This window comes from Gigantopelta aegis, chromosome 3 (assembly GCF_016097555.1).
Source record: "Gigantopelta aegis isolate Gae_Host chromosome 3, Gae_host_genome, whole genome shotgun sequence".
NCBI classification, from domain to species: Eukaryota; Metazoa; Mollusca; class Gastropoda; order Neomphalida; family Peltospiridae; genus Gigantopelta; species Gigantopelta aegis.
The window spans coordinates 56,783,363-56,796,075 of NC_054701.1; the positions used below are offsets into that span (position 1 = coordinate 56,783,363).

Genomic DNA, 12,713 nt, shown 5'->3' on the forward strand with positions numbered 1-12,713 from the left:
CACTCATGCCACCCTACTCTGCGCGGCACAAACCCAACAGCTACTAGTCACATAACTAATACACTCATGTCACGGTAGTCTGCGCGGCACAAACCCAACAGCTGCTAGTCACATACCTAATACACTCATGTCACCTTAGTCTGCGCGGCACAAACCCAACAGCTGCTAGTCACATACCTAATACTCTCATGTCTCTTTAGTCTGCGCTGCACAAACCCAGCAGCTGCTATATCTAATACACTCATGTCACCTTAGTCTGCGCGGCACAAACCCAGCAGCTGCTAGTTACATATCTAATACACTCATGTCACCTTAGTCTGCGCGGCAAAAACCCAGCAGCTGCTAGTTACATATCTAATACACTCATGTCACCTTAGTCTGCGCGGCAAAAACCCAGCAGCTGCTAGTTACATATCTAATACACTCATGTCACCTTCTGCTGCGCGGCACAAACCCAGCAGCTGCTAGTTACATATCTAATACACTCATGTCACCTTAGTCTACGCGGCACAAACCCAACAGCTGCTAGTCACATACCTAATACACTCATGTCACCTTAGTCTGCGCGGCACACACCCAACAGCTGCTAGTCACATACATAACATTCATTACTTCGTGTAACCTTGCCCCATATACATATCAATGTTTAAAGTTCACAGTCAAATATGTATGGAGCAACGGCAACTGCAGATCCGACTGTTAGTAATATATGACATTGTTTTCTGCTTCCAATAATTTAAAATATTCAGCAAGGTACCTTACAAGTTGAAACCAAAATTGTGTATAATATGAAAGGTAACCGTGATTTTGTGCAAGAATGAAGCTTCGTAACAAACACATTGTTTTGAAATGTTTTCTAATACATTAAATGTAAGATGCCAATGTCAAAAAATAAAATAACTCTCCACACAATCCTTACAGGCCCGTAGGAACCGACTTAAGGGGGGGGGGGGGGTGACTGTGCCATCCCCAGTTGAGGAAGAAACTGTACGTTTTTATTTGCTCTACTCTAAATATGAACACATTTTAAAACAGTAGAGATTGTGTTCCCAACTTCAGGTAGCGTTCTTAAGGACCGTCCTTAGGAACTGGGGGTGGAGGTGGGGTGGGGTGTGGTGGAGGTATCAGTCATCCAAATGTCGAGGAGAAGAAATACGCACTCTCATATCTGCATACGAAAGGCAAAAGTAGCCCATGTGGGATACCTGTTTCATTTACATAAAAAAAGACGAAAAGAAAATAAGAAAACGAAAACTCATATTATATTCACTTGTTGAAATCCCAACAATATTAATACAATTTATTACTGGGTCTAATATTTGGCCTGGTGCAAATAAGAGGAATAATACTTGAAGCCAGTATCGGGGCACTGATAAAAATATGAGTGATGGAAATATATTATTTTTCTTGATATTATCTACATCCCAAACCTACAGACTAAACATGTTTCAAATTTCAGAAGAATCGGTCAACAACTAGCAGAATTATCAAAACGAACATTTTCATAAACTGCACCAAATATCACTATTTTTGCGTGACACACTTATAAGACATAAAAGATTATTACTAATATTAGTGATTTCCTTTATAAAGCAACAGGATACAAATATTTATGATATAAATCACATACCTAACTTGAATGAATGTTTCGTTGCTATGACAACAGCTATAAAGTGATATTTTGACAGTATTTTCAGTTACAATGATCAAATGAAGCCAAAAGTCACTAAATTGCTTATTTCAAAAATTTATGGATCGGTACTTGAGAATTGAGAAGATATAATAAAGAAAAAGGTTTATTGGATAATACTGGTCATAGACTACAATTCCCCAACTTTACTAACCATCTTCTGTACATAACACTTGCACTTGTATTCTAAATTGCACCTACTAAATGTGTCTAAACCATAACGGTACAATATCCAATCTGCATTATGCCTCCTGCATGCACTATTATGTGGTGATATGTGTTCATTTTAATTTCTCAGCTTTCCTTAATGCATGTTACCATCTTTTTATTTCAGAGACTCAGCTTTCTCGAGATATTACTCGTGGAGCATGCCGAAATCTGCATGTCCCAACCACAACGAAATATGTCCCAACCATAACGGCTATATATTACTAATAAACATCAAGCTTGATGGCATGCGAATAAAAACATTTGCTAAAATAAAACATGTACCCCATCCAAAAATAGGTGATTTGTGCATGCTTAAAGAAATATTTTTTTGGTGTCAAATGTCACACCTTATTTGCACCAGGTCATTTGTATTTTTATTTGGCAGGCGCCTGTGAGTCAGTGCAATATGGTTTGGACTGTAGCTACATCTGTCACTGTGACGTTGCCAACTGCAATGGCGTCACAGGATGTTCTGGAAACTGCCAAAAAGGATGGTTTGGGCCAAAATGCACAACAGGTAAAATAAATATTTGATGACTGTCGCTAAAGGATAAAATGAGTTAATGACCATTTTCGTGATGTCATCTTATTGTCAATTTTGAAAAAGGCCAAAATGCTGAAACATGTCAATCACAAAATTAAATAACTGAACTGTTCATGTTTTGTAATTGTTTTTTTATATATATATATATATATATATATATATATATAATATATATATATATATATATATATATATATATATATATATATATATATATATATATATATATATATATATATATATATACATGTTACAGTTAATCTGTATAATCAGGTAATATGTATATCAGTTCAAAACAAGTCTGACCAATCAAGGAGGACTTGGACTACATTGATCAAAAGACTTGTTTTGAACTGAGAACGTGGACTACATTGATCAAAAGACTTGTTTTGAACTGAGAACTTGGTCTACATTGATCTAAAGACTTGTCAATACCATTCTGCACGTTTCAGGTAATCTGTATAAATTAGTGAAGTATATTTCAGGTAATATGTATATTACCTGATTTTTTCAGCTAATATACATATTACCTGATGAAACAGGTAATATACATATTAGCTGAAAAAAATCAGGTAATATACATATTACCTGATTATACAGATTAACTGTAACATATATATATATATATATATATATATATATATATATATATATATATATATATATATATATATATATTTAATTTGTGGAACGAGTTTGGTACGGTAATTGTTTTATTTATTTTTAATTAAAATTGTACATGCTCGATTTTGATTGCACGCTGCGTTATTACTTTAGGACTAAATGAAAATGCCAATTTCACTAAGTAAGACTGCTTAATCAGAATAGTCTCATAGAGTAGTGACGTCACAAGTGTGCCATAACAATATTTATTAACCCCAGCGGTCACTCACAACGGATAAAAAAATATATATATCATAATTTCTAGGTGAAAAATATTTGCATTGGTTTAACGTACGGTATAATACTGTTAGACGATGTTATACTTATAAACCGATGGCCTTGTCGTTACCAAATATGACGCCATTACGACTGTCAAAAAGAAAATGAAGCCACATAGTTTGAAGAGTTTGCGTTTATGACCTTCTATTTTCGTTGTTAAATTTGTAATAAAATGTTATCTTAATACATTTCATTATGGATTTTTAAACCTGAATAAATAGAACTGTTTTTAATTATCTGCGATTAAAATGCTAAGTTAAAGTCATATTCATAACATTATGCAAAAGAGCTTATTACATGACTGACCGTTAGATACCAATAATTTTACAACGAGCGAAAGCGAGTTGAACAAGGAGTTGTCCATAAATTGTTATCACACGTATTTGTGTTAACATACTGTGTTATGAAAAATAACAAGTGATGTTTTCACCAATATGTGTGTAGGAAAATTGTTTACATCGTTTCTATATGTACATGAACGTATAGGCTTATGTATATCGAAAACAAAAGTTTCTTAAGGTAGACAAATATAGCTGGGATAATAAATAGAATAACAAACTCGCTATCAGATATTATCATATTTATGGCCCTCGTGCAATAATATTCATTTGTCACTCGTAAAAGTTCGATAATAGCCGGCAATTCTTTTATTATCCTAAATGTGTCCCATATGGAATATTGCTATGACAAATTTCATAATTATAGTCTGATAAATGATAACTATGTAATTGTTTATTGTAAATCATGTGAAAAAAAGAAGTAATTGGTAACCGTATAAAGGACAACTTTGTTATACGAGAGTTGCATAAACGTTATGGGTTCCAAATGTTCAATGCGCTCAGTCTGTGGGATGCATACCTTAATTCTGTTTATATATACATATATATGTATATAATACCCATGCTATCGTGTGGTATTTTAGTGTTTTATAAAACTGTTCTTATGCATTATATGTATACCGCGCCAGCATTAAAGAGAAAACATCCAATATTCAGTAAACATAAGAATAGGAAAAGTGTTTTTGTTTGGTTCGGGTACGGTATTAACATGCTCCCATGCCACTAGAGATTCGAGCATTTTTGTTTGATAACTCTTTCCAACATATTTATGGTTTTTCACCAGCTTCACATTCATCAATTAGCGATTTAAAAAACCAAAAAAACCCTTGTTTTATCAACTATCGGTCACGGAAATGTACTAGGTATAAGGAGAAACAGTTTATGGACATTCAGACAATTGCAGCATAATTTGTGTATGCTTATTAAAAAATTTAGTTCAACTATTTTAATACCTTAAAACGATATTATTATGTTCATTTTATGGATATTTTAATTTGGCAGCTAAACATTATTATGTGGTATAGATAGTACACTATGTTACATGTCATTGATATTTCAGAAAATGTAGCATTGAAGAAAACTACCTACCAGAGTTCATACGTGCCAAATTACACGCATGTCGCTGTGCTTGCTGTAGATGGCGACCGTCGCGCTGGTGGAGGAGGATTCTGTATGGTAACTGGTGAGAATCTGCCATACACGTGGTGGGAAGTAGACTTGGGAAGAGACTACTACATACACAAGCTAGATATTTACTTCCGCACCGACTGTAAGTACTTGAGCATTATATGCAGACTATTGCTATATAAACTCGAATTTTATTTACATGTTCGTATTGGACTACACTGAAGTGGAGTACAAATTAATTTAGTGTAAGTAAACAAAAATACTGAATATAGAAACAGAAATATTCTTTTAAAAAATGCATTTAAAATGTAATTTGATCGTTGTAAAGGTTCTGTTGATCAGAAACATTTTACAGTTGCCGTAAACTCAGTACTTTGTAAATAAAAAACACTGTTCAGCGAGACAGGTTTAATACCATACCAAACCTATTCATGCTAAACTACATGTTAATAACAAAAAGCCACAAAGCAATGCAATATATGTACTATGAATATAATATACACCTAAGCAAATAGTAAGCATAAATATGCTATGTATTAATCTCTATGTATGCACATACGGTATTTGTGTAGAACTGTCTGAACCTTTTTTTTTCTTCTTTTTTTTTTACTATATTTAATATATGAATGACGCATTATTCGCATATAGTGCAGTACATTCTGACTAAACCATGTACATGGATATATTGAATAGCTCGATATTAACTCCCAACAACATTTTGTTTAACGGTAAACAAGTTCAGCATCCATTAAAAGTATGTGATTCAAAACCTGGGAGGGTGGGGTGGGATCTTGCTGACACGCTTGCTAGCTACACACTGAATACACTACGCTCCCGGGTGGCGGGCTGAACGTGCACAACACAAATTACGTATGCGCATGTCACAGTTATAGCTAAATGCAAATAATCGTTTAATTGTCATTTTGTCATTAGCTGTTAATAACATTTTGTGCAAAAAAAAAAAAAAAAACCCCGCAAAACCGTGTTTGGAGTAATAGTCAAATTTTAGTTGGCTACAAAATTTTTTTTTTAAGAATGTTGACAAATAATAAAAACCAGTGTTCCTCCAAACACACTTTATCGTATTGAAATGACCACTGTATTGGCTTGGACAGTAACCACAAGCAGCAAGCACACCTTTAGGTACTTTTATAGACGTGGCATAGGTCACACAGTTAATCTGGTTCTGTTCTCGTAACCTCTCTAATGCAGTCGCAGGACACCAAGGAAGTCTTGCAATTTGTACAGTGGAACAGTAAGTATTCTCTGACCGAACTGTATATTCGTGGAATGTCTAAAGTTGAGAGACGCTCCATGTTCATGCCGCATGACGTCACGGATACACAGCTATTCATCGGGTGACACACTACAGTGAGTTCGACCATTCAGCAACAACGTAGGTTTATGACAGAATGTAAAGAAAGCTACCACACAAGCAATCCAAAATGCAATATTCAACGGAATTGTGAAATCCAATTTTTGTTGAATATCATGTAGTACATGTGGTGTTTAACTTTCTGCCTCATAATGCCTTTCTTGACCAACGAAAGGGACCAGTATGACAGAGGGTTATCAGCTCCGGCTTCAATGTGAATCAATCTGACCTGTATTAAAATACTCAGGTATTCGGTTAGCACCGAGTGATTAGGACAAAAAAACGCTGTATATCTAAGTAACGTTTATTTAGTAAATGGTACAGATGTCAATCCAAAATAAAGACACCATCTTAGATAGGTTTTTGTCATTGATGAATAAATCTCTTTAGCACGTATGGCATAAGCCGATTGTTTGTACCTTTTGATTTCAGAATCTAGACACGGAAGCTCCAAAGCTAATGTTCTTATAAAACAAATATACCAAAAATCAATTGTCTTATGATGAATCAACGAGTCACTGTTATACTTACTCTACCACAACGTATCATCATCTTCACGCAATCCAGAAATATTGTCACTCACTGCTACCTGGAATATACCTAGCCGATAGATGGAATCCATATATTGATGAAAAGCCAGAAAGGTTCACGAATTGACATTAACACCGGGTTGGTCGATGCCCCATTGTTAATACAGCACATTGTAACAGTATTAGTACTGTATGCCACAATAGGTTGGCCTGAGTTCGACCCGTAACCCCTCCCCCACCCCTTTCAATGGTGTTGGTTAGAGTTAGTCTTTAAAGCCTTTGATATAGAGGGGTACGGGTCAAACTCTTTCCGTCCACCATTGCCAACTCTTTAATATTAATATGTTGATTGCTAATGGCTGGTACATCCGTTCGCCAGTTTGCATACAACCAGTCACCGTTATACACCCCGCCACCGCGAGATTGGACGCATCTATCGCAAATTAATGGTAGGAGACACTTTCGCCCTGTATGACAAACGTTGTCCCATTAAAATAATAACATAAATCGAACCACCATGTCACATCCGACTTTGCTGTCGCACATGGTAATGTTTTCGCTTGACCGTATTACACAAGTGAATCAATCGCCTCAGAAATGTACGCCCACCTTGCACTGCACGTGCCGCCCAATTTAGCTTACTAATCAAGTGTGGCAACTGAAACATTTTTGCTTTCTTTAATCTGGAAAAATGAAATAGACATTACCTCATATCTGCAAGTTTATCTTCAGGTAAGTTTAATGCATGCTTTATGCTATCGATTGTTATGCCTAAGAATGTCATATTTTGTGATGGAGGGACATATTTATCATAATTAATTGTAAAGTTTAGTGTAAAGTTTATTGTAAAGCCTAAATTTCCAATTAAATCACGTAAACATCGAGTGGCCTCCCCGCAGTCGGATTAACAGCGTTGTGTTGATGAATTTGGTTACCTGCAGCGTTTCTTGGGCGGTGGTTCGTGTTTCAGTGTGTTGTCCGTGACACTGGGACTGAATGCAAGCATGCATATATTTACATTAACATGGGTTCTAGTAGTTAAAGGAAGAAGGAAAGAAGGAAATGTTTTATTTAACGACGCACTGAGCACATTTTATTTAGGGTTATATGGCGTCGGACATATGGTTAAGGACCACACAGGTATTGAGAGAGGAAATCCGCTGTCGCCACTTCATGGTCTACTCTTTTCGATTAGCAGGAAGGGATCTTTTATATGCACTATCCCACAGAAAGGATAGTACATACCACGGTCTTTGTTACACCAGTTGTGGAGCACTGGCTGGAACGAGAAATAGAGCAATGGGTCCACCGATGTCACTTCGCCCCGAGCTATAGTACCGGGCGCCACGAAAACGAAACAAAATGGCTGACCCCAGTTGGCAGGAATAATGACGGTGGTTTTTTTTGTATTAACTCTAAAATTACGCGATTTTAATTTCTTAAAGTGTCAGTATGTGTTTGTGGTCCGTGTATGCATCTTTCCAAGACATAATGCTCATGTTTTAGTTTAGTCTCCCTTTAAGACATATGGCATCTCGTCCGCCAGGTCGGTGGGCCCATTGGGCTATTTCTTGTTCCAGCCCTCTCCTACTCGAGTTGTGCTACAATGCAGTTGTGTTTAGCAAACGTCAAGGTTTCTCTTCGCCAACCCCCCCCCCCCCCCCCCCCCCCGACCCTTGGGACTGTGTTGCGCGAGCTTGGCCGTTCAGGAAGAAGGAGGAGCCGGCGTTCCACGGCGGTTCAGGGGGACCAAACCGGGCGGCTCAACCGCAAGGGGCGGTCCGTCCGGCTTCACAGAAGAAGACGAGACCGGCAGGAGCGGTTCAGGGGGAATCAAAACTGGCAGGTCAACTTCCTGCGGCGGTCCATTCTGCGTGACTATCCCTCACTACTCGAAAGCAGCAGACGCCAAGAGCGACAAAGGCGGGTGTGTGTGTGTGGGGGGGGGGGGGGGGGGCTAAAGCTGTCGGCTAAACTGGCAGTGACTGTCCCTCCCCCTGTAGCACCAGCGCCAATGGAGACCGGAAGAGTGATGTCCGCACCAACCAGTCCACCGGCGCCTCCACAAGTTGTTGCGACAGCTGTTACGGAGCGTGACGCCAAGAAGAGGAAGGTGTTGGTCCAGGACATGTCTGACACACAGCCCACGACTTGCCAGATCGCCCGTAACAAGCTTCCTGGACGGTACCGCGAGTGTGTGAAGGGGGAGTTCACTGCGACCTCTCAACTACCAGGCCCCTTCGTCCCAAAGAGCTGGAGACCAACACCATCTGGTCAAGGGCGGTACCAGTTCCAGTATGTCGAGGGAAGTCACTCCTTCTACCTGACTGCAGGACGGAACGGGATGTACCGGCAAGGCTTGCTGAAGGCAGACATGGATAATCCAATCCATCCATCGGATTATCAAGCTGATACTTCCGGAAGAATACGAGGTTCCGAGCCGATCATCCCATCAACTCGCCATGAGTTCCGCTGCGCACCCTCTCTTAGGACAGGCACCTCCTTTTTGGGGCTTAGTTGGACTTAAAACATTTCGTCCGCAGTTCAAAATGTTATGTTTATTTTTCTGTAAACAGTCCGACGCAGCCCGTCTAAATTGCTCAAATCACCTAGTGGTATACGAACACGTCTATCTAATTTCTTTTTGACCACCCGATCTAATCTAGCGACCAATGTCAATGTCTGTGTGGTCCTTGACCATACACATGTATGTCTGACGCCATATAACCGTAAATACAATGTGTTGGGTGCGTCGCATCATTAAATATAACGTTTCGGTTTTGTTTTTTCTCGTCCGCCAGAAACGAACTGTTTATTCGATTTAACAAGTTTCCTACCCATGTCCCATACTTTTTCCAGACAGTAGAACATGTTATGATAGTCAACATCGTGTTATTTAGCTTGCATTATTCGGTGCATGTGTTCAAACATTATAGCTGACTTTGTGGTATGGAATTGTATATAATCCCCTGTGCATCCTTTATAGTCGAGGTATTTGAGAAACCCTTGTGAAGTCAGCTGTCCCTCTATGATCAATTTAGTCATAATTCTGGCGTTAGTAGAAATTCATTGAGAAATTGAAATTTCTTGAGGTCTTAATTTTGTTTGCCCTTTTTAATCACCATGAAAGCCCTATCATATTGTCTTTATCTTCAGCCACGCATCTCGGTCGTGTAATACAGTCATTAGTAAACAATGGTTTCTCGCCTGGGACACGGTTACTAACGTCCGACTCCCCAACGTTTTCGTCCAGTCGCAACACGTCGTGTAACGTTGTTCTACCAATACATTCGAGTAGGAGGTTTAGTTCTGCGTTATTAGCCAGCTCGTTAGTGGCCATGTATGTATCAGACACCGCACCCGGTAATGGCTGACAATCTTGCACTTGCATTTATAGCCAAACGACCGGCCTCGGTGGCGTCGTGGTAGGCCATCGGTCTACAGGCCGGTAGGTACTGGGTTCGGATCCCAGTCGAGGCATGGGATTTTAAATCCAGATACCGACTCCAAACCCTGAGTGTGTGCTCCGCAAGGCTCAATGGGTAGGTGTAAACCACGTGCACCGACCAGTGATCCATAACTGGTTCAACAAAGGCCATGGTTTGTGCTATCCTGCCTGTGGGAAGCGCAAATAAAAGATCCCTTGCCGCTAATCGGAAAGAGTAGCCCATGTAGTGGCGACAGCGGGTTTCCTCTCAAAATATGTGTGGTCCTTAACCATATGTCTGACGCCATATAACCGTAAATAAAATGTGTTGAGTGCGTCGTTTCTTTTATTCCATTGAATTATTGTTGTTGTTGTTTGTTTGTTTTATTTAGAGAATTATATTTGTACGAATTAAAATAAAAATGTAACATCGTTATACCAGACACAATTGATATATTCCGTAAATAAAATATGTTGAGTGCGTCGTTAAATAAAACATTTCTTTCTTATAGCCAAACGACGACCTTTTTAAAGTAGTTTCCGCTGGGCGATCTTAAAATTCAGTTGCTCGATGTCATTCCTATCAAGGCCGGCGAATACGTAGGGAAACGTGTATTCTTGCGCCATTTGTTTTTCATTTGAATATTCATTAAAATCTTTTTTTTCAACCAGCCAGTCTTCGAAACCCTCCTTTCCAATCTTGCTGACACGCTTGCAAGCTACACTCCCGGGTGGCTGGCTACACGTGCACAACCGAAATTACGCATACGCATGCCAGAGTTCTAGTTAAATGCAAATAATCTTTTCATTATTATTTTGTCATTAAACACAAGTCTAATAACATAAAAGTAAATGTACGTACCATTACTAGGCAAGTGTGCATTACATGTACAATTCACCTATCTCACAACAGTTCACATTTCAATGGCCTGTTTTCTTGTTTTTATGGGTTGTTTTGTGGGGGGGTTTTGTGCAATATTTTAGAATTGCTTTTCTGTTTAGTCTGTGCTTAACTTATGTGTTGATGTATATAACTGACGTCTAACTGGGACATCTTGCATTATGGGGATTCTCAATTATCAATCTTATTATCTGACTCAAATATGATGCATGTAAAATTCATAATTTCTATTTTTCATTTCTATATCGTTCTTTTGATTCAAATATAAATGTTAACAACTACAAAACAAAGTAATATGTTATATGCATAATTATATTCTTCTTAGCATAAGTTAAGCAATGCCAGAAATAATAAGTCTGCCGGAACCTTTTTATTTTAAAAACACATACCTTGTTTTGAGGTCGTTTTTTATATATGAAGGCAGCATTATTCAAATGTTGTTCCGTTTGTAGGGATACTAAGTACCAGTGTTAAAAATTAAAAAGTTCATTGTAAGTACTGTTCCATAACACTGCATGTTCAATTCATCTGTCTCTCAGCAGCTTGTACTTTTAAAAATGCATTTCTATTTAGAGTGTGCTTAACGTATGCTTAGATGTATATAATTAACATCAAATATTGTCATAATGCCGTTGTTAGGATTCGAGCCCATGTCACTGATTCGCCCGCAGTTCCCAGACCGCCACGATAACTATTCAGCCATCGAAACATTCTTTAAAATAATGCTCTTTTAACCGACAATGCTTGGTAGGTCTACAAACCACGCGGTCACTCCTTAACTTAGATGGATTTGCACGAGTTTATTTGCGCAAGAATATATACCACGAGACCCCGTGGCCTCACAAATTGTCTCTCATGTCATTACTGGGACTCGAACCTATGGCACCTGTCACGGTGACCAGTCCGACTGGAATTATAAAAACACCTTATTATTTTGGCTCGACCCGTCTAGGGGTAGTGGACTATATGTTTGTCACCTGACAATTTCTAGCAAAAATAAACAAGTTAGTACCCTGATTAGAGTAACTGATCATTATTTGTTATTCACTAACGAATCATAACTCAACTATGAATACATTAATACATATTTATTAATCATATATGAGAACACAAACAAAGGAATAATAACTCACAAGTCTCTTAATCTACAGTCATCAGATTAATAACTAACAGTGCGCCTTGTAATCTTATGCTCGGTTGGTCGGCTAGTTACAATTAACGGTGAACAATAATCCCCTTTCAGATACAAGGGTAAAATCTCGGGTTACTAATTAGTTTTCAAGCGTATGTTAGTACCACAGATTAATAATGTCAATTCAACAGAAGAAATATACTTCTATCTTATATCACACAACAGGCATATTACACATAATGATCAAGATATATTTACCAAGAGTGGGTTCCTTTCCGCGAGAGCCAGCTCAGGCGTGACTCACACCCGGCGTTTCACCGTTTGATCCAAAGAGTGGAGTGGAGTGGAACTTTATTTACGTGCCCCTATCCAATCAAGGTTCATGCCCACCCCGGATTTAGCCTCTGACTTCGCCAGTGACCAATTCCGGGACAGGAGGGGGGGGGGGGGGGGGGGGGGGGGGGGGATTGAGTTTGAGGTGGGCGGAATTTGGAAT

At 38.6% G+C, this 12,713-nt stretch overlaps 1 protein-coding gene across 1 annotated transcript in view; it reads left to right on the plus strand.

Moving 5' to 3' along the window:
• The window catches only part of LOC121368734 (multiple epidermal growth factor-like domains protein 10), a 47,659-nt gene that overhangs the window by 5,827 nt on the left and 29,119 nt on the right, over positions 1 to 12,713 (plus strand). The window contains exons 2-3 of the mRNA XM_041493483.1: positions 2,286 to 2,417; positions 4,785 to 4,994. Of these exons, the coding sequence (XP_041349417.1) occupies positions 2,286 to 2,417; positions 4,785 to 4,994 (342 nt within the window). The remainder of the gene's footprint in view (positions 1 to 2,285; positions 2,418 to 4,784; positions 4,995 to 12,713) is intronic.